This window comes from Prionailurus bengalensis, chromosome A3 (assembly GCF_016509475.1).
Source record: "Prionailurus bengalensis isolate Pbe53 chromosome A3, Fcat_Pben_1.1_paternal_pri, whole genome shotgun sequence".
Lineage (NCBI taxonomy): Eukaryota > Metazoa > Chordata > Mammalia > Carnivora > Felidae > Prionailurus > Prionailurus bengalensis.
The window spans coordinates 64102074-64124861 of record NC_057354.1 but is presented as its reverse complement, the minus strand read 5'-3'; the positions used below and the strand labels follow the sequence as shown (position 1 = coordinate 64124861).

The window sequence follows — 22788 nt, the reverse complement described above, 5'->3', positions numbered from 1 at the left end:
ACGTCAATAAATTACTGTCAAAAAACAAGAGAGAGAGAGACAGAGAGAAAGCACGAAAGAGCTCAGCCTCTGCTGCCATTAAGTCAAGAGATGCCAATAAACACCAGTCCCTCACTTTAAGTAGAAATCCAAACCACAATCCTCAGTGCAAAATCTACAAGTGTACCACACCAGCATTTCCAAGACAAGGTCTCTGGTGTCTGTTTGCCATTTTAACCATAGAACCAGAAGGCCTAAACAGAGCACGCTATAAAGCAGCAGCTCTGTTAGCTGACTCTGGATTAACAGACGCTTTCCATTCCTTCTATTAAATATTCAAAGTGGACTTTAAGGTAGTAGCCAAAGCACTGTTCTTGCCCTTTCCTACTGAGCCGTATGTTTGCCAAGTTAACGGTGCTTCTTCACAAGTTTTGTTACACCAGTTGTTCTCGTTACTGTCATTAATTAAATTTGCAAAAACAAACAAAATGGTAATTAAAACCGAGTTGTTGCTTCCATAAAAACTAAGTTGAGGGGCGCCTGGGTGGCTCAGTCGGTTAAGCGTCCGACTTTGGCTCGGGTCATGGTCTCACGGTTCGTGGGTTCGAGCCCTGCATCGGACTCCATGCTGACAGCTCAGAGCCTGGAGCCCGCTTCAGACTCCGTGTCTCCCTCTCTCTCTGCCCCTCCCCCACTCATGCTGTCTGTCTCTCTCCTAAATAAATAAGCTTAAAAAATTAAAAAAAAAAATAAAAAACTAAGTTGAATGTTTTGGAAAGGTAAAGGCAAGTCTGCTTGATAAAAGTTGCTTAAAACCTTACTATTAATTTATTTATATTTTATTTTTTATTATTATTTTTTTTTTAGCGTTTATTCATTCTTGAGAGACAGAGAGCAGGTAGGGATGGGGCAGAGAGAGAGAGGACGATACAGAATCTGTAGCAGGCTCCAGGCTCTGAGCTGTCAGCACAGAGCCTGATGCAGGGCTTGAACCCATGAACCATGAGATCATGACCTGAGCCAAAGTCGGACACTTAACCGACTGAGCCATCCAGGTGCCCCAAAATCTATACTATCAATTTAGGTGTGGGAAGCCAACCGTAAAAAGTCTAAAGAACTAATCATAAATATCTAGAAGTATTTAGCACTTAGGTTATAGCTTCACTTTAGAATATGTATCATTTTTATGATTCACCTCTTTAACTCTCTCAGTTAACCAATCCAGGTAATAGGTCTTCTACTGTATAAAGCATCTTGATCTGGGAATAATTTTGTCCAATCATGTGGAGTTTTTCTGGTAGTCAAGGGTCTTTAGTGTTTTACCTTAAAATGAAAAAAAAAAAAAAAAAAAAAGTCCTCCCTTCCCATGACTGTACTTCATTAAATTTAACACATCATTGATTACAAGATGGCAACATTTCTTTCTTCTGTTGTTATATAGAATAGACTGCCAATTAACCAGCGTGCAGTCAACTAAAAGCCATATCTCAATTTCAAAGATGTTAAAATTAAAACTATGCATTTTGGCATAGATGGTAAGTGATTTGAAAATAATCATGTTGGGGCGCCTGGGTGGCTCAGTTGGCTAAGCGTCCAACTTCGGCTCGGGTCATGATCTCATGGTTTGTGAGTTCAAGCCCCGCATCGGGCTCTGTGCTGACAGCTCAGAGCCTGGAGCCTGTTTCAGATTCTGTGTCTCCCTCTCTCTCTGACCCTCCCCCATTCATGCTCTGTCTCTCTCTGTCTCAAAAATAAATAAACGTTAAAAAAAAGAAAAAAGAAAAAAGAAAAGAATCATGTTTACTGTAAAAGAAATTTAAGTATAGAAGAGTAAAAACCCACTTGAAATTCTACTATTTTGGGAGAGCACACTGTTAAACATGCATGCCTATATATACAAATAACCATGAGTAGGGGTGCCTGGGTGGCTCAGTCAGTTAAGCATGAGACTTTGGCCCAGGTCATGATCTCACGACTGGTGAGTTCAAGCCCCATGTTGGGCTCTGTGCTGACAGATAAGAACCTGGAGCCTGCTTCAGATCCTGTCTCCCTCTCTCTGTCCCTCCCCTGCATGCACACTGTCTCTATCTCTTTCTCAAAGATAAATAAACATTAAAAAAAACTAAAAAACCATGAATAATTCTCAAAGGGCTCATACTATGCATACTGTCCCTATCCTTTGTTTTTGTCTTTGACATTGTAAAAATCATTTTTAATACTTTAAAGAATACCGTGATAATCTCACTTGTATACGCAGTGTTGCACATTTATCCAATATGTAAATTTTTTAATGTTTACTTATTTTCGAAAGAGAGAGAGAGAACGTGAGTAAGGGAGGGACAGAGAGAGAGGGAGACACACAATTCAAAGCAGGCTCCAGGCTGAGCTGTCGGCACAGAGCCCAATGCAGGGCTCAAACCCACAAACCATGAGATCTGACCTGAGTGGAAATGAGATGCTTAACCTACTGAGCCACCCAGGTGCCCCCAATATGTAATGTTTTGTTTTTAAGTGTTAAAAATACATTTGGGGCGCCTGGGTGGCGCAGTCGGTTAAGCGTCCGACTTCAGCCAGGTCACGATCTCGCGGCCCATGAGTTCGAGCCCCGCGTCAGGCTCTGGGCTGATGGCTCAGAGCCTGGAGCCTGTTTCCGATTCTGTGTCTCCCTCTCTCTCTGCCCCTCCCCCGTTCATGCTCTGTCTCTCTCTGTCCCAAAAATAAATAAACGTTGAAAAAAATAAATAAATAAATAAATAGATAAAAATACATCAATCAAATCCTTGTTAGGAAAACATAAAACAACAGGACAAGAACATAGAAAATGAATTTATTTCTAACGCTGGTAAATAATTTCACTCCAAAATAATCTGAGATGAAAATGGTCTTAGAGAAATCTACTACTGTTCCCTCATTCACAACTGAGAAACTGAGGTCCAAAGAGGTTGCTCACCATCACACAAATAGTTAAGGGCGGATCTGGGCCTGAAATTAAGTTATATTAAATTCCATTCCAGAAATCATGCTATCTCTTTCAGCACTGATAGTCTCAAACATACAGCATAGCACTTTAATTTAAATCATGCTGTGAAATAGTCCATTAATCAGATTCTTCAGCCAAATATGAGACCTGTAGGTAAGATTATTCATTCTGAAGGTGTTTGTGAGTATGGGTGTAATGATCACTGCCACTTTTTCATCTGCCCTACATCCCTTCCTCTTAGGAATTGCCCCTCCCTCACTCTACGTGTCAATGATGGGGATTTTATCTTCCCAGCAACAGGGTGGGCCAAAATGCCTCATTCTCCTAGACACAACAACTGGTCCAACCTTGGCCTATTAGACTTGTTCAAAGGGCATTATTTGGGTTTTGGGAAAAAAAGGTCATTTCTTCTGGATCACTAGTTGGGTACATGATGAAAGCCTGTTGTTACCAGCAGCCATCTTTGCTATCAGGTAATGACACCCAACAAAGAGGAAAACAGAATACTATCTAAAGCCTCTATCAATATTGATCCATAGTCTTCATCTGATTAAAGTGAGCACTGGGCTCAAAAGTCAGCAATTTATCATGTGACCTGGTATCAAACGACAAACTAGGTCAACTGGGCTTTTTCTAAAAAAGGTTAATTACAAAACCAAAAAAAAAAAAAAATTATTGAACAGTTAAAGTGAAGGACCATTAGATAGCACTGGAGCCCTATGGGGTAATAGAGCGACAGAACTGTGTAGAAGAAAACAAGCAGGCATAAGCAGATGTCATGAAGATGTCCCATGAGAGAGAGAGAGAGAGAGAGAACACTGCATATCTCTATCACTGCTTAGATTCCTCAGTTTTCCAGTTCTGGATGCCTACAAGATGTGGATGGTCGGTTAGTTTGAAACATATTTACTAAGCACCTGCAAATGTTTAATATACATGGTAGATTAGATTTATTATGGAAAAAGGACTCACTTCCTTTCTTGCCCCCTCCAAGGAAGGAGTATACTTCCCGGCCCTTTGATTTTAAGCTTAGCCAAGTATCTCACCTCGGATAATAGGAGTTAGCAAGACCTCAAAATGAATTTGAGTGGTTGGGCTTTACTCTCTTATACTTCTGCCATCACCTTGAGAATATGTCAGCCAACTGGTCCAAGGATTAAAGTCTGCTAATCATAGCCTATGTCAGTCAACTCCCAGGTGTCCCATGGATACACAAAATAAATGCTCACTATTGTACGCCCTTGTGATGTTGTAGTTGTTTGCTACTCATTAATATCTAAATGATACAATACATTGAGGACTTGATACTATGGGCCACTTAAAGCCTGTTCTTACTTTCAGGCTTTCCACAACACTTAACATCTACTAAAAACCACCCAGGCACTGTGCAAGGTGCAGAGGATAGAGATCAATAAAATATCATCTTTTCCCAGGGAGAACTCCCATTCTGGTAAGTTATATGGACTCTGATCAGATGATCATAAAATGATATGATATGGGGTTCACTGGTAGAGTGAGTTGAGGGTCTGACTCAGCCCAGATGAGTTAGGAGAGGCTTCACAGAGGATGTTAAAATGTAGCTGTGAAAAATGAACTTCATCGAGTAAGAAAGAAGACAAGACTCTAAGCAAAATACACATGTGTACCAAAACATTAAATGTCAAACAAAGTATGTGGGGAGTTCAAATGGTAGCCATAGCTGAAGCTTGTCCTTGATCTGATGTAGACAGCAATTCAGAATGAACATATGTGCTGGCCAGCTGGAGTTTTTACCATACTAAGAATCACTGAAATTATCACAATAAGATTTGATTAATTTAATGCCCTAATTTACTATTTTGATAATTCAACTTTAACTGCTGTTTTATTTCACTGTAGAAAGTTCCTATGAGAATGATCTATGAATGATGCATTTAATATCCAATAATTTTGTAATATTAGTAACAAAACCAGACCATTAATGCTTTGGATACACTTTCAAAGCATCACAAAGAAATGATCTCTGAGTCACATCATGACATTATATGAAAAAGTGACTTGAGACAGCTGCAAACAATCTCCAAGTGGCTGTAGCTGGGAAATCCTTCTCCAAATACAACAGTCAGAAGTGGAAAATGTCCTCGAGTCAAGTTTTCAGGAGAAAAGCTCAGGCAGAGGATTAACACTGGTGTGCAAAACAATAAACAGATTTTACTTCAAGCAGTTTGGAAAGAGGGTCGGCGATGTCAAATCAGACATTTGTCAAACCTGTGTACAACTGAAGTTACCAACAGCAGCAACTCTAAAGTACTAGAAAATGACCGCCGTTAAACAAACCAACACACCCGGACTAGTCCACCTTGGGCACCAAGAATCTTGCTGATCACTTCAAACTACAAGATCAACACGAAACTGTCACATGCCACCAAAGACAGAAGCAGCTCTTCTGGATACACCCTCCACTCTCCGCTGTACCGACACCGCGTGCAACTTCACAGTCCCAACACAGTCAACCACGCTGATTTCCGAGGAAGGGGCCAGACTTGAACCAGACTGAGCCTGGGAGATAAGAAGCAAGGAGAAGAAACCTGGGGAAAGAAGTAAAACAGAAGCAAGAAAGAAAATAGCATAGGATGGGGAGCGGCGGTCCCACCAATTGGATTGGTGAGCACAGAGAAGAGTCCCCGAGATGCAAACAAATGTCCAAAAAAAGATCTTATACTTCCATCTGAGTTTCCCAGGAACTCAGTGTTGGCTGCCCCCTCCCCGCCCCACCCAATCCAATTCTTCCCTTTTGGTGGGACCTTTAATCGAAGCAAGGGGGCGCTTCTCACGTGGCTCCCGGCAAAACTACGAGCGAACTCCCAGAGTTGCAAAAAGGAGAGACACTCTACCGGTCGCTAGCTACGTACCCGGGAGGGAAGTGGCCAGAGGCAAAGGTGAGGTGAGTGGGCTTTCTCTTACCTGCCGCAGAAGCTTCCACCGGGCAGCTCCCAAGGGCTCCGAGACTGGAAGCCTCTGAGAGGCGTCGCCGCTTGCTGGGCCCTCGGCCGCAGCACTCTGAGCCTCGCGGGCCTCGGCATCCGCGACTCGCGACTCCATCCCATTAAACCCGCCTATACCACGCGCCGTCGCGACCACAACTCTCCCCTGCCAGGACCTGTGTACTTGTTCCCAGTCAGGACCTGTGAGCTCCGACCGCCCCAGCGCGCGCGCCCTCCCCGAATTCCGCATTTCCGGTATTCGTGTCTCCTTGGCAACCGGGGCAGCGCGTCATTGCACCATTTTGCTAGTGGCCATCTTTTGTGAGGGCAGACCAAAAGGTAAGGATCTGTGGCAGAACTAATGGGACGCCGGCTCCTCTTTTCCCACTGTCCCCTGCCTCATCTAGATCACATAAGACTAGCAAAGAACCAAAAGTCTTAGAACTTTGAGAGTTAAAAAAAAAACCACAGGAGGAAAACCTATGCATGACCACAATAAAAATGGCGAAATCCGCTTAGCGCTGGTGTTTGACTGGGGTTACGTAGATCAGCGTGCTGCAAACCAGCTCTGGGCGGCTCTGGATTGGCTGTCGTTCTGCGGGCTGCGGAACGCAGACTTCGGCTGGACGCGACTGAGGTGACACCTGTGCTCCTTCCTGAAAGGTTCTGGTTCTCAGACTTGCCCTCCTTCGTCTCGGTGTCTAGAGCCCGGCCAACTGTCCTTCAACTTGCGTACGTACGGAAGGCATACCGTGGCGGGGGCGGGGTCCTCTCCTTCCTTTCACCCAGACACCCGTCAGCCCCCCTGGTCGCTTTTTGCTTGGCGTCCCTTCTTTGCGTGGCACATACTGCCACCTCCCCTGACCTTCTCTCATTCACGCCGTCTTATCCCTGGGGTGGAGAGTTGCACAGGGAAAACGAGTAGGTCCTCCCGGAACACCCCTTCGTCCCCCCCCCCATCCTTATCTTTGCATACTGTCTTCTCCCTGCGGATGAAAGATGGATGGATTGAGGCTTCTGGCATGGATATAATGACTTAGGGCCTTACAGGCCCCTGTTACGGGACCTTGGTGGGCGGGGAGGTGGAGGTGGTTAGTGTTGGCTGCTGCTCTCTTATCCCCACTCGCCCGTTATTTTGCTGCGACACAGAGATTACGGGGGGGGGGGGGCGGAATCGTCGGAGCCGATCAAATCTGTAGTAAATCTGACGCAGTAGTGTATCTTTGATACCGAGGGGCATTTTGTGGAAGACTCCCATGATGATATTCAACAGTGTGCAAGAAACTTAGATTTTTTTATGTAATAATAGTAACAAGCATTTATTGAGTGCACGCTACATGCCAGGCACTGTATTGAGATCTTAACACAAATTCTGTAATTTTATTCTTACAACAACTCCATAAGGTAAATGATGTCATCATCTCAGTTTTGCAGATGAAGAAACTGAGGCACAAGTGGTGAGTGCCCGAGTGAGGATCTGAACCCAGGTGTCTCTCTTAAATACGAGCCTTTGATGGTTTAATAAGAACCATCTTTTCAACAGAAACCAGAGGCGGCCTCACATTATATTTGTTCATCCTAAAGTGATGTGCTTTGTTCTGTTTTAACTAAAGAGCTCAACACCTTTTTAACGTTAAGTCCATTGTTACGCCTAACATTTGAAGCCAGCCAGATTGGACTTTTTGCTCTGCTACTTACTGTCCAAATGACCTAAGGCACTTTGCTAAAACCGCCCAGAGCCACAGTTGGCTCACCTGTGAAATGAACATTACAATAGCTACTCTATCGGGTAGGTCCTTATGAAGTTTAAATTAGACAAAGTGTATAAAAGTGTCTGGCATGTAGCAAACACTCAACACTCCCCTACCTTTATTAAGTAATTAGGCTTTTTCCTAATATACACACCGGAGACATGTTCTGAATTATGTAAGACCAAAGCCATTTTGCCTTGTAAAAAGCCCTCAAGAGTTCCGGAGACGCCATTAAGTCTATGTGTTTGTTTGCAAATTTTTATTTTATTTTTTTGTGTTTTGTTTTGTTTTGTTATTGTTTTTTAGTTTGCCTCATGTGTACCAGAATCAGTGCTGCGTAGTTTGACCCTGATAGGATTGACTTTACAAATGAGACATTTTAAGTCACGTCTGCCAAGAGGTGTCATTTGAATGAAACTGTAACTTATACAAGTTTTCAGGTATTTTTAACCTGAGTTATCAGCTGTCTGCAGTTATTCATAACCTGAGGGGTGGATGGCCCTGAAGGGGAGGGATAAGAACTGCGGATCTTAGATATTCTGAGAACCCACTACTGTGAAATCATGTGCTGACAGCCCCAAAGGGAGCATAAACCAGGGGCTCTGATATCATGCAGCAGAAGAGCAAATTATTTCTCCAGGCTTTGAAGTATAGTATTCCTCGCCTTGGGAAATGCATGCAGAAACAGCACTTGAATCACTATAACTTCGCTGATCATTATTACAATAGAATAAAATTGAAAAAATGTCACCTAACCAAGTGTCTGCAGGATAAACCCACGATATCAGAGTTAGCAAGGAACATCCCGAGTCGGAGCTTCTCATGTAAGGTATGGACTTTTTAAGTTAACCTATTTATAGGTCATTAAGATAAATTTTAGTTTAATAATAAAGAATGGATAGGCCATCAGTTACTAATTTTCTCAGTAATTCTAGTGTGATTTTTATAATGTTAAAACTCAGTTGTGTATAGTTCAATATAAGTGTGAAAACATGCATTTATAGAGCTGTAATGTAATATATAAAGATGTATATTAATGAAAAATGGTTCAGCTTAGGAAATCTTATGCCTATGCGTGCATTTCAAAGTATAATTCACCTTCCCGAAATGCCTGGAATACCATAATAGCTTTTAAAAAAAATCCAATAATATACTAATTGCTTTATGAATCCCAAATTTGTAAGCTTCCATAACTCTATGTAATTGTGTGTTCTTTGTAAACAAACAAAAAGAAAGAAAGAAAAAAAAAAAAGACTTGGATTTTTGACCACTTGGGTCCTTCAGGAAGATGTTCTCAGACTATTGTACTTTCACCAGACCCCAAGCTATGGGCCTGACCACAACCTTGAGGATCTGATAGCCCTTGTAGGGAGCGTTCCCACACATTCCAATTTGCCTGGGACAGGCCCCATCTACACCTCTTGTCCCTGTGTAATTATTAATAGTGTTCTCTCAAAAATGTCCTGGTTATGATGGTAAGTTATGTGGACATCCTACTCATTTGGGATGAAACTATTTATGCTGCTGCCACTTTGACATACCTCCCCCACCATATACTTGTTATGTTCCTTAGGTTCCTTAAATTATATTTGGGGGTGATACTCTTGCAGTAACTCAGCATATTATTTTAATATTTTAATTTCCGGTTTAAATTGTTTTGTTGCATACTGATTTTTTTCTTTTTAGTCTGTTTTGGCTACTACATTTTTTATTGTGGTAAAATGTATATGACATAAAATTTGCCATTTAACCACTTTTAAGTGTATAATTCAGTGGCATTAATTACAATCACAATGTTGTATAACCATTACCACTTTTTCCAAATCCCTGTCATCTCCCAAAAGAAATGTACCCATGAAACCATAACTCCCCACTGCCTCATTTTCCAAGTCCCTGGTCACCTTGAATCTACTTTGTCTCTATGAATTTGCCTGTTTTAGATAATTCATGTAACTGTTGTAGAATATATCAGAATTTTGTCCTCTTTATGGCTGAATAATGTTCCATTGTATATTTATATACCATATTATCCATTCGTCTGTCGGTGGACACTTGAACGGCTTCTCGTTTTAGAAATGATTTTTTTTCATCTTCTTTTGCTCAATTCCTTTATTTTATTTAACATTTGCTCTTAGTTCATACTTGTGAGCTCTTGTGTGGGTTTTGGTTTTTTTGTCTGTTTTTTGTTTGGTTTTGCTTTTGATTTTTTATCTGTAGTTCCTAGAATTTTTTACTCTTTATGTCTTAATCTTTCAAATTATTTTTTTATAGTATCATGGCTTAGTTTAGCATTTTGCATCTTCCTTTACTCAGAAATTCTTTATGCCTTTCATTTCATTATTTTGTGCCTGTGTGTGCAGCTTTAGTCTACTTAGGAAAGATGAACTTTTAAATTTTACCTGTTGGGAAAATATTGGACCTATAGAACATCTTAGTTTACATTTTGCTTAGAACATTTTGTCATCTAGTACTCTTGAGTCTTAGTTTATAAATAGCAGGCAGGAATTACCAGTGAAGTGACAGCTGAGATGAGCTCACACCCTGAACAGGAGGTTGACTATTTTTTCCCTCCGTTTGTCCCTGAGGCAACTTTTCAGTTCTCTTTCCTAGATTCCTGTCACCTAGAAACTTTAACCTGACTCAATGACTGCAAGAAAAGTAGCTCTTTTAGTAACTCTTCAACCTGAAAAACTGGTCCTGCTTTCATGTGTCATATATCAACCGTTTTCTTCTCTGAGAAGTGATAAGATCTGAAAGCTGTGCTCCCTGTCTTGTGTGATCCCGGGGACCTGGGGAGGCTGTGAGGAGACCTGTAAACAAGAATGCACATTTTCTTCTTTCAGCAAGCTTCTACTTAGTTCCAACTTTGTTCACTCCTACAGGTACAATAAAGTAAAAAAGAGTTGTTGGTGTCTGTAGGCAAATTACAAATAATATGTATATTTACCTTAAGGCAAAGACCTGTTTAAGTTAACTAAAGAATAAGAGGGGCAGCATATGTAATAGAAATGCCAGAAGTCAAGGGGTCTGTCTATGACAGGTGTGTCTGTGAACTAGCCAGGATTCTAATCTTCCTGAATGGAAAAAGAAAGGGAGTTTCAACGTAGTAGTCTAAAAGTCCTCCAGGTGCTATAGTCTCATGATCCTGTAGCTCTTCCTTATTAACCTTAACAACAGATTATCCCCTATACATTTGGGATTCTTTAGTACCAACCGTATTCTGCAGTATAGCTGTGTATCAGAAGTCCCTGGGAGCTTTTTAAAAATACAGACTTCTGGATCTCATCCCACATCTGCTGGATCAGAATCTCTATGGCTGGGGTCTTTCTCTCCTCCTCTTCCTCCTTTTTTTTTTCTTTTCTTTAAGTTTCTCAGATAATTCTGAAATTCCCAGCCTGACACTGACAGCAGTCTTGCATTTAGGATCTAGAGACACTTGGTTACCAACTGTTACTGATCTAAACCTAATTGAATTCATTCAGTTCTGAAGTTCTTACTGGCAGGTACCTGAGCTTTCCTTTTTTTTTTTTTTTTTTTTCCACCCCGTTAATTTTTGAGAGAGCGCAAGCAGAGGAGGAGCAGAGAGAGAGGGACAGAGGATCTGAAGCAGACTCTGTGCTGACAGCAGAGAGCCTGATGTGGGGCTTGAACTCACAAACCATGAAATCATGACCTGAGCCAAAGTTAGATGCTCAACTAACTGAACTGACTGAAGCACCCAGGTGCCCCTTAGCTTTCCATTCAACAGTACCAGAAGGCAAGTTGAATTTAGTCCATTATACTCCTACAGCAGCTAGTAATAGTCAAAGACCAACATCAAACCAAATACCACATTTATCTTCTACAGCATTCTGCTCTGCCTTCAAGAATAATTCCTAAGATCTTTGGTCATGCAGAGCTGAACAAGATACAAAAAGAAAACCAAATAAGAAAAGAGAACATGCTAAATCCTTTGACTAAACATGTTGGCTGTTTCTACAGTACAGATTATAGCAAATCCTACAGTAGTTCTAGGATAGATAATTTGGTAGTGGATATCCTCACTAGCACTTCTGACCTGTGATTTGTAGGAATTACCAAAGGGTTGGAAACATCATCAGAAAGAAGAAGAAAGGGGGTATTTTAAAGTTAAACTCAGGAGGGGCACCTGGGTGGCTCAGTCAGTTAAGCGTAACTTTAGCTCACATCATGATCTCACAGTCCCTGAGCTCAAGCCGTGCATCGGGCTCTGTGCTGACAGCTCAGAGCCTGGAGCCTGCTTCAGATTCTGTGTCTCCCTCCCTCTCTCTGCCCCTGCCCCCACTCGTGCTCTGTCTCTCTCTGTCTCAAAAATAAATAAACATTTTTTTTTAATTTAAAAATAAAACTCCGGAAAGCAAGAAAAGAAAGTGAACATTGTAGTCTCATAATTTTTTGTAGTAATTCACAGAGTGAGGTTGCCTTGTAGGTACAGCTTCATATTTTCTCCACAGTCCATTTGTTCTTTAACCTGCTGGAGTATGGCTCCTATTCCTCCTTTAAAATCTCAAGTCAGTGTCACCAATGATGGAGCGTATTTCAACCCAGTAGACCTTTCTCTTTCCTCCTCTTACAGGCTTTCTCAGTAAATTTGATACACTTGACCATCTCTTCTTGAAAGACTCTTTTGTGTTTGCTTCTTGACTCCATGTTTTCCTGGTTTTCTTCCCCCCCTTACAAACCTGTCTTCAGTCTTCTTTTCTAACTTTTCTTTCATAGGACGTCTACGTTTTGGAGTTTCCCAGGGCTTAGTCCTCCTGCCCCTATTTTCTCTCTTTAATTTCTTCTCAAGCAATCTTATCCATTCGTATGGATTTAAGTATCGTAGCAGTTATACATCCCAGACTCCCCTCTGCTACACGGTATTTTGCAGCCTACTTAATTAACACTTGCCAGTTGAACATCTTGCAACAAACTTTCCACAGTTGAACTTCCCCAACCCAGTTCTACTTTTCATTGCTGTATACTCAGTTGTTCACAACTGGAAACACAGAAGTTTTTATTCTTCCCGTTCCTTTACCTGCCATCACTTCACTTAATACTGTATCCCAAACAGGCTTCATGATTTTTGCCATATCTCAATAGCACCAAGGCTATTGTTTACTTAATTATTTTAGCTTCATCAACTTCTCTTATTCCAAGGAATAAATTTAGTAAATGATGTGCAAATTGATGTGCTAGTTATATTCTTTCTAATAAAATGTCCACATATCCCAAATCCTATATGCCATCATGTTGACATGCTTTCAGAAACACTGCACCAACCTCCAATATATATATATTGCATCTATTTTTCTCTGTCCATACCATCACCTTTATAGTCATCTTTCACCTGGACTGCTAGTAAAGCCACCTAAACAGGCTCCTTGTTTGCCCTCTTCTTCCCTTCCAACCCATTTTCCGTACAACTGGAAAAATGATCTTAAAATATGAATTAAATGATGTCCGTACCCAACTTAAAATCCTTCCAGAATTTCTTACTACATAAAGATAAAGTCCAGTTTTCTATTCATGTCCCCCAAGGGCCCGTAGCATTTTACACTGTCTTATTTCATGTCACTTGGCTCCCCGTCCACCTTGGTAAAGCTGCGGTGATTATATCCCAGATCAAAGAATACAGCTCTTTCCCATCCATCTTAGGGCCTGTACGTGGCATTCCCTTTAGGTCACTTACTTCTACATGTCTAGTTTCTTGTCCTATTTTAGGTCTTGATAAATGGTACTTCCTAAGAAAGTACATTTCCAATTATGGTGATCAAAGTAACTTCTTCGCTTTATTATTTTCTACTTTAGCTTTGTTTTCTTCCTGTCACTCTAATTATTATTTCATCGGTCATTTTCCCTTTTTATTTTGTCTTCCTAACTGAAATGTAAAATTCATAGGGCACCTGGGTAGCTCAGTCAGTTAAGCATCAGACTCAGTTCTAGCTCAGGTCATGATCTCATGGTCATGAGATTGAGCCCCGCATCCGCACCCAGCATGGAGCCTGCTTGGGATTCTCTCTCCGCCGCTCCCCAGCTTGCACATGCATGCTTGCTCACTCTCAAAATAAACCTTAAAAAATAAAATGTAACATTCAGAAGGGTTTGGTCCATTCCTATCTTGTTCAACATTGTTTCCCTGTTTCTGAAACATTGCATGACAGTAGTATTAAATGAATGCCTGTCCCCATAAATATGGGCCTACGTCAGTTTTAACAATGCCATTCTGTGGATGCAATATAATTATTGAACCTACCTCCCGAAATAAAGGATTGAGCTAGACAAAAAAAGAAATGACTCAGATGTAGTTAAGGTCCTGCCAGGCAGCGGGAGCAGCATGTGTAAAAGCTTCAAATCTAGAGAGGGCATCTGTACAAGTAGTGTAGCCAAAGTGGTCAAAAATGAACCAATAGAAGTAAACAGGGGCCAGAACATGTATAGACAATTTTGTAAATCTTGTGAGGAGTTTAAACTACATCCTAAAAGTAACAGAAAGCCATTGAAAATCAGGTGCAGTCAGATTTGCATTTTAGAAGAATCACTCTGACAGAACTGCAGAAAATTGATTGGAAGTGGGAGGCCTTGCCAGGAACTCAGATGCATGAAGATGAGAGTCTAACCTAAGGCCATAGCCATGAGAATGGAGAGAAGTAGATTTGAGGAAAGATTGAAGAGCTAGAATCACTCAAACTTCTTCATTATAGGATGATTACATTTTATTGTGGACATCTTAGTAGAGGAATAGAGAATATAGGGTGATAATCCCTCTTCTGTTTGCATTTTAAAATTCAGAAGCCTCTTACAGAAGTTGTTTTAACTCTACTCCCATCCCCCACAAACTGACACAAAGCTATTATAGTTTTTATCCCACTTAATAGATGTTTTGCTCCAAAATCTTCTGTGTTTCATTACAAGATAGTGACCCCCACCCCCCCCACACACACACACACTTACTGGGATAGGCGCCATGTTAACTTTGCAAAATCATTAAATTCCAAAGCACGTCTAGGCATCATTACGTTTCAGATGGACTTATGTCATAGTCACAAGTATATACTCTGTTACTTAGATCTTAAGGGTGAGGACAGAGAAGAAATAGATATAATTCACTACTAAAGTGGAGATTTCTATAGACAGTTGGATATCTGAGTCTGGAATTTGGGAAGAGTTATCCATATATAGGTACTGAGTTTAGGCCATAAAAACCATACTTCATTTAATTGTGCTATTAACTATTATATAATTCCTGATTGTAGGGAGGGCACCTGAGTGGCTCAGTCAGTTAAGCATCTGACTCTTGGTTTTTGCTTAGGTCATGATCTTACGGTTTTGTGAGTTCAAACCCCATGTTGGGCTCTGCGCTGCCAGTGCTGAGCCTGCTTGGATTCTCGCTCTCTCCCTCTCTGCCTCTTCCCTACTCATGCTGTCTCTGTCTCTCTCAAAATAAGTAAACTTTTAAAAATAAATAAATAAAAGAATTCCTGATTACATTCACATGCTAATGTTTATCAAATTAATTTCTGAATTGATAAAACCAGCTTACAAACCAGGAATATGAGAGTTCTGTCTGTATCTCAAGTAACACTTGATATTATCAGACCTTTTCTTTTTTCCCCTTCCAACAGGTAAATATATCAGTATGTCAAGTGTGTCATTAATATTCAGTGTCCTGATTAGTGATAAAGTTGAGGATTTTTTCTGTGCTCATTAACCCCTTTTGTCTTCTTGAATCGCATGTTCACATCCCTTAACCACTTTTCCAATGAGTTTTCATTTTCTTACTGGTTCATAAGAGGTATTTACATGTCCTTTGTCTTTTGTGTGCTGTAGGTATCTTTTCTGTATCTTTTCTGTGCTATGTGTTTTCACTTTGCTTATGATGTCTTATTTAAATGGGTTTTTTTAATTTTTATGTTTTATGCTTTGTTTCATTTTACTCAGCAATTATTTGTTGCACCCCTACTCCGCACCATTCTAGCAATTGGGTGTATAGCGGTGAGCAGAGGAAGCAAAAATCCCTGCCGTCATGAAGCTTACCATTCTAGTTGAGAGAAGAGAGAAGAGCGAAAAAGTATATGAATAAAATATAAAGTATGTCAGAGGCAATAGGTACAGTGAAACATAAAATAAGACAGGGAAAGAATGAATAGGCCATACCGAGATAGGGAGAGTTGTTATTTAATAGGATGGTCAGGGAAGGCCCAACTGAGAAGGTGACATTTGAGAAATAGCTTGAAGGAGGTGTTTGGGCATAGGGCATAGCAGGTTCTAAGAAACAGAGTTGGGAGCAAGCCAGTCATGTTCAAGCAGTATCAAAGAGGCCAGTGTGGCTCAGAGTAAGTGGGTGTGGGAGGAATATAGTAGTAGATGGAGTCAGCAAGGTAGTGAAACAAGATCCTTTTGGACCTTGTAGACCATTGCAAGCATTTTCCCTTTTCTTCTTGAGCAAAATGGGAAACCATTGGAGGGCTTTGAGTCAAGAAATGATATCTGACTTTAGGCTCATGCTAGCTCTTTTGTTGAAAATAGCTTATGGAAGACAGGAGCAGCAGCAGAGAGCATTTAGGCTTTTGCAGTAATCCAATGGAGAGAGGATAACAGTACCACCAGAGTAGTTCCAGTACAAGAGTAAGAAGTGGTCAGATTCTAGATGTATCTTAAAAGTTGAAAGGATTTGCAGATCACTTGGTTGTATCAAGAGAGAAAAGACTGGTTTGAAGCTTGAGCAACTGGAAGGACAGAATTGTCATTTATCAGGATGGGAGTGATTGAAGAACAAGACTTTTTTGGGAGAGGGGATACATGGGGAGACTGGAAGTTCGGTTTTGGACATTTTTTGACATACCTATTAGTCATCCAAAGTGCAAATGTTGACCAAGTCTGTTGGATATAGAAGTTCAGCTTATGCAGGGGAAAGTTCAGGCTAGAGATACAAATTTGGGAGTCCTCAGCATATAAATAGCATTTAAGGTCACGAGGCTGGATGAGATCATCAAGGGAATTCGTGCAGACTGTAGATGAAGAAATGGTCCAGGGCATGCTGATGTTAAGAAGCCAGGAAGTAGGAACCCATTAAAGAGACTGAGAAGGGCCAGTGAAATAGGAAAACAGTGAAAATGAGGTGTTCTGGAAGTCAGGTGAAGAAAAGTGTTTTCAGGAGGAGGAAGTGATCAACTGTGGCATGATGCTTATAGGTTAAGTAATATGAATAGCTAGAATAACCTTTGTATTTTGCAGTGCTGTGGCCATCAGTGACCTTAACAGAGGTCAGAGAGTCAGTGGAATGAGAAGGGCAAGGAAAAGGAAGAAAGGAATTAGAGGCAGAGAGCATAGGAAACGATTACTTCCCTTCGTTTAACAATCACTTTTGAATAACAAAATAGCGAATATAGCTAGATATTTTAAGTAAATATAATTAAGATTATTAAGACGTGTTTCACAGATGCTAAATAAGGTGTGTACTAATATGAATACACTTCAGGTATGTTAATTACAGATTACATATGGTCCAGTGTAAAACAACAGAGACTGTTTATCAATCAAGTTAAAGAAGTTCCTAGTTTTTCTAAATTCTCCATTCTTAATTAACGTTTTATCGTTTTTTTAAAGTGCCTTGATGATTTTCTATTTTTTTCTGCATTAATTGAAATGGCCCTAAGATTTATCTGTTTTATTTGTGTTAGATTACAATAATAGATTTTGTAATATTGAACCATCCTTTCATTCTTAAGATATATCCTACTTGGTCACGTAGGATTTTATTATTATGTTACTATTTTTCGTTTTGTGCTTTTTAAAAATACATTAATTCATTATACTTTTGGGTTTTTTAGTCTATATTTTATGATAAGATTGATTTTTAATTGTCTTTTATCGTCATTGTCCAGTTTTGGTGTCAAGGTTTTATTTGCCTGATAATATGAATAGTTTTAAATAGTTGACATTGTTTTCTTAGCATTTGAAAAGATCCTTGAAGATTTAAGAAAACAACTTTTTTTTTTTAATTTTTTTCAACATTTATTTATTTTTGGGACAGAGAGAGACAGAGCATGAACGGGGGAGGGGCAGAGAGAGAGGGAGACACAGAATCGGAAACAGGCTCCAGGCTCTGAGCCATCAGCCCAGAGCCCGACGCGGGGCTCGAACTCCCGGACCGCGAGATCGTGACCTGGCTGAAGTCGGACGCTCAACCGACTGCGCCACCCAGGCGCCCCAAGAAAACAACTTTTGAAAGCAACTGGGTTTGGTATCTCTTTTAAGAGGATACTTAATTACCACTTAATTTCTTTGATAGTTATTGGCTTATACAGCTCTTCCTTTTTTATCCATTTTTAGAATTCATTTATTTTCTGGGAAATTATTCATTTATCTGTTTTCAAATGTATACACACAAAGAACTTTATTGTGATTTTTTTTAAATCTGTATTATATCTGTAGTTATACCACCTTTTTCATTTCTAATATTCTTTTGAAAAGAACCAACTTTTTTTTTTTTGAAAATTTTATTTTTAAGAAAGAGAGAGAGAGAGAGAGACAAAGCACAAATGGGGGAGGGGCAGAGAGAGAAGGAGACACACAATCCGAAGCAGGCTCCAGGCTCTGAGCTGTCAGCACAGAGCCTGATGCTGGGCTCCAACTCACAAAGTGTGAGATCATGACCTGAGCCAAAGTCAGGCACTCAACCGACTGAGCCACCCAGGTGCCCCGAAAAGAACCCACTTTTTATTTTGTTGATCTTCTCTAGTTTCTTTACCAATTTCACTGAAACCACTTTATTTTGTTTCTCTACTTCCTTTAGGTTTACTCTCTACTCAAGTTGAAATGCTTCATACTGCATTTCACAGGACCTATAATGTCAGTCTTTCCTACTATTAATGATGTTAAGTTTGATAATTTTGGTTACAGTAATAATTGCTAGTTCTCCATACATAAAGGGACCTTATTCCCTTTGCAGTTACTAAGTAATCAGTAGGGTAGTACTTCAGTACTGTGTTACCCAACATCGTTTCACCTAATACATTTAACAACCGTTGATGATCTTTACCCTGATCAGTTGTTTCACTGGGGTTGCTAATGATTTTCCTAATTCTATTATTTCTACATTTATTAGCTGATATTATTTTGTAAAGAAGAGTTTTCTTTTTTGTTGAACTCTTTTTTCACTTTAGTGTGTTTGGGGAGTTTTGTTTTGGTTTGGTTTGGTTTTTCAACTTACTTTGAATTTTTATATTTTTCAGGGTAATATCAGTTTTAATCATTATTTTTTTGATGCTCAAATTGTCCCAGATGTAGGAACCTCTACAGACGGGCCCTTTTAATGCAGCTCCATTAATCTTTGGGCATTTCCTTGCTTTCTGACTAGCCTACTTTTTACTCTCTTGCCCTGGACTCGGAATTAGCCATTTATTAATGGTACCATCTTGACTAAAAGCTGTCCAGTATTTTTCTACTGTGTGATTTTTTGGTCTTTAGAATTACGCATTTTTTGCCATAATGAAGTTCATATATTCCATCCTCCTGTTTCATAAGTTTCATTGTTAAAATGGTTTTATACTAGGCTACCTGGAAGGTAAAGAGTGCTTTTTTCCACTAATGGAGTCTCTCTTGATATCTCTTGATACTGTATATGTAACCTTAAAATTTTAAGTTAAAGCTATCCTCACCTCAGCTCCATTAGGTAGTATATATGCCCTTCAGACCAGTAGACTATTAACATATTAAGACACTTGGCTGTAATGGGTAGGTTTAGCTGTGTAACCTAATGATAATGCTAAGTGGCATTGAAATGAAAGCTTAAAACACCCAATGGGTATTGTTGGGACAGAACTAAAACCAAGAACAACTTGGAATACTTTATGAATATTGTAGAAAACCTCAATTTTTTCTGGGAGTAATTCTTCTTAAGGAATTATTTACAAAGCTCTGAATTCTTCCAAATTAAGGCTTTTAAAAAATCATACTGCTTTCAGGGTTTTTTTGGTTCAGATAAGCTTGGTATATTTGGATTTTTGACACAGAAAAAGGTTAATCAAGAATAAAATTGACTAAGAGAACAGGTAGTATACCCAGTTCTGTGCCTTTACCCCTGTGTTGGCCATGGCTCTATAAGAATGGGTATTAAGAAAAAGAAGAATGGTTATTTAAAAGGAGATGCAGAATGTGCTAGAAACTGCAAGATAGAAAGAGGTACTCCTCATAGCTATCCTAACTCTACTTCATAGCTACTCTACTTGAGAAGGTCCGATGAAATTACAGAATAAATAAGCAATATATCTGGAGACAAAAAAACAGCTCCTATCGCTAAGTTACAGTTTGAAGATAGATTTCTAATGATCTCCTGATTTGTGTTTTAGATAATAAGAAATTACTAATACAGATATTTCACCTCACTACTCTAAAGATCAGCTCTAGATTTTGTGTAAATGCTAAAAAATAAATGAAAAATAAACATGAGCCTCCAGTATTTGATTTCAAATAATTATTCAAGCATATTAAGTGTATGATTGAAGTAGAGACTGAATGACTTAGACTACCATAACAACAATTGTTCCTAATGGGAATCTCATCCAAATCATAAAGCATCTCAAAAAGTCCAAAAGAAAAACGTAGAAAATGATCATTTTTCCAGTAATTTGTTTTGGTGATATTTCTGTTTTATTCGTGTGTTTAATTTTAGATTTTAAACTGTGACATAAATTGTATTTATAGCTTACATTCTCTACAGTGTTGGTAAAGTATCATGGACACACTTGTGCAATAAATATTTACCAGCTGTTAGAGGTCCTTCCCAAAGGCTTAGTGCCCCTCTGGCACAAATCACTGTACAGTTGTCGTCTTGGGCAGAAAGCGGACGTTGAAAATCTTGGCTAGAATTCTTTTTGCTTAACCAAAGCAAACCTGTGGAGTTTTGAATTAGTGAACCTTTTTTGTGTGATAACTGAGGTTTCTGCCTTATCCAAATTTTAATAATTCATACGGCATTTACATACTCACCAGAAGTCACCTAAAGCCATTAGCTTTTCATATATACTTCCAATAAGACACTAAATGCTTCTTTAGCTATAATCTGTATCTCTGCTCGTGTTTATTAATTTTCCATTATTTTTTTCTTATTCTTGTATACAGTGAACATACTATTTTTTTCCTTAAACTTAAAGAGAAGCTCTTTTTTAAAGTATTAATTAACCTTTTGATCTGATAAACAGTTCTATTTAGGAGATTCCTTATCCCCACAAGAGAAGAAAATTGCAGCTAATAAAGATATAAAGTAAGACACATTTCCTGTAATACTTGCTGTGAATAGAGTAATAGTGAACATTTACTAATAAAGATAATGCCTTCCTCTCCCTTTGAACTGTCCTTCCTTTTAGGAAGTATTATAGTACTTTATAAAACTCAGTAAACAGATTTTTCTATCTCTTACACCTGACTACTAAATGTGTAAATGTCCTTTCCTGCTTAATTTTGTATAAATCTTACAGTATTTCTGAACATTCTCCAGTGCTTCTTAATGCTTCTGCATCTTAAGGACTAAATACGTGTAAATTAATAGTATAGCCATCAGGTGTTCACCTTATTTTATTTGTTTACATCTTTAAATGAAAAAGAGGGGATCGTTTATTGAGGTTAAGAAACATCATTTATGATGAAATACATATTTCATAGGTTTAAACCTAACATTGTAGTACTTGCAAGAAAAGTAAGTAAGGACGAGCTCTAAAAAGCAAAGGTCTTTTTCTCTAGTTTGAAATATTATGATCATACCAGTAAACTTTTTCCAGGATTTTCTGCCTATTAAACAAGAAAACAAAGACTCACTTTCAGAAAACATGGATGCATTTGAAAAAGTGAGAACAAAATTAGAAACACAGCCACAAGAAGAATATGAAATCATCAATGCAGAGGTAGGATATCTTACTTTTTTTTTTTCCTACATCTCATATTACCAGTCAAGATGCAAATGAAGTACTTTGTTTTTTGGGGGTTTTTTTAAACTTTTTTTAATGTTTATTTTATTTTTTGAGAGCGAGACAGGGTATAAGTCGGGGAGGAACAGAAAGAAAGGGAGACACAGAATCCAAAGCAGGCTCCGGGGTCTGAGCTGTCAGCGCAGAGCCTGACATGGGGCTCAACTCACGACCTGTGAGATCATGACCTGAGCTGAAGTCAGATGCTTAACCGACTGAGCCACCGAGACACCCCGCAAATCAAGTGCTTTGTGAATTTAGACATAAACCCACATCAAAATTAGACCTTTAAAATATGCTGAAAAACTTAAACAGAGAATAATCAGTGTGATTTTTAAAATAAACAAAGGTCAAAGTGAATTTCCAAGCTATTGTGTTAATTCTATTTTTTGGAAACAACCAGTTCTTTTTTAAAATGTTGTTAACAATTCCAAGGAGAGGGGCACCTCGGTGGCTCAATTGAGCTAAGCATCTGACAGTTGACTCTTGATTTTGGCTCAGGTCATGACCTCACAATTCTTGAGTTTAAGCTCTGCATCAGCACAGAACCCACTTGGGATTCTCTCTCTCCTTCTCTCTGCCCCCCTGTGCATATGCGTGCACTCTCTCTCTGTCCATCTCAAAATAAACTTTAAATTAAAAAATAATAATAATTTCAAGGAAAAGTTCATATGAAACCATCATGTTTTTATTATTTGAAAAGTATCTGACTGCCTGTCTACACTTTTTTTAATAAAAGGAATTCACTTGAAGTAGTATAATACCACAAAAGCCAAGTATTTGATCTTTTATGGTTACCACAGTCATAAATATTCAGTTGAAGCAGATTGAACATGCATGTTGCAAATTGCCCAATAAGACTGGAAAATAGAACCACAACTTATAAATGAAAATCATATTCATAGGAGAATGGAAATAGCAGTAGGTTAAAAATCAGGAATCCAGATTCAGAATATGCCATTTACTAGCAGGTGATAAATGCATCTTAGGCTACCTGAAATCCTGTCGATCAGTCAGTTGCATTTAATATGTAGGTATTAGACAAGAGCGCTATTTATATATTGAGGAATATTCTCTCGGTCTCAAATTGTGTATATCTGTCAACCTGGAAGATGCTTTGTGTGAAATCAAATCGAAACCATGGACAG

The 22788-nt window shown here is 39.1% G+C and overlaps 2 protein-coding genes across 7 annotated transcripts in view; one reads left to right on the top strand and one right to left on the bottom strand.

The window, feature by feature from the left end:
* The window catches only part of CAMKMT (calmodulin-lysine N-methyltransferase), a 415987-nt gene extending 409808 nt beyond the window's left edge, over positions 1-6179 (bottom strand). Inside the window, exon 1 of the mRNA XM_043603296.1 lies at positions 5893-6179. Within this exon, the coding sequence (XP_043459231.1) occupies positions 5893-6172 (280 nt within the window). The 5' untranslated portion in view covers positions 6173-6179. The remainder of the gene's footprint in view (positions 1-5892) is intronic.
* A 94-nt stretch (positions 6180-6273) lies between these two features.
* Positions 6274-22788, top strand: part of PREPL (prolyl endopeptidase like) — a 63982-nt gene continuing 47467 nt past the window's right edge. Inside the window, exons 1-3 of one of the 6 annotated variants that reach the window (XM_043603289.1) lie at positions 6274-6654; positions 7980-8502; positions 21455-21577. In XM_043603289.1, coding sequence (XP_043459224.1) covers positions 8284-8502; positions 21455-21577 — 342 coding nt within the window. In that variant the 5' untranslated portion in view covers positions 6274-6654; positions 7980-8283. Of the gene's footprint in view, positions 6655-7979; positions 8503-20878; positions 20941-21454; positions 21578-22788 lie in introns of all 6 variants that reach the window. The other 5 variants (XM_043603290.1, XM_043603291.1, XM_043603292.1 and 2 more) reach the window with 5 other exon arrangements.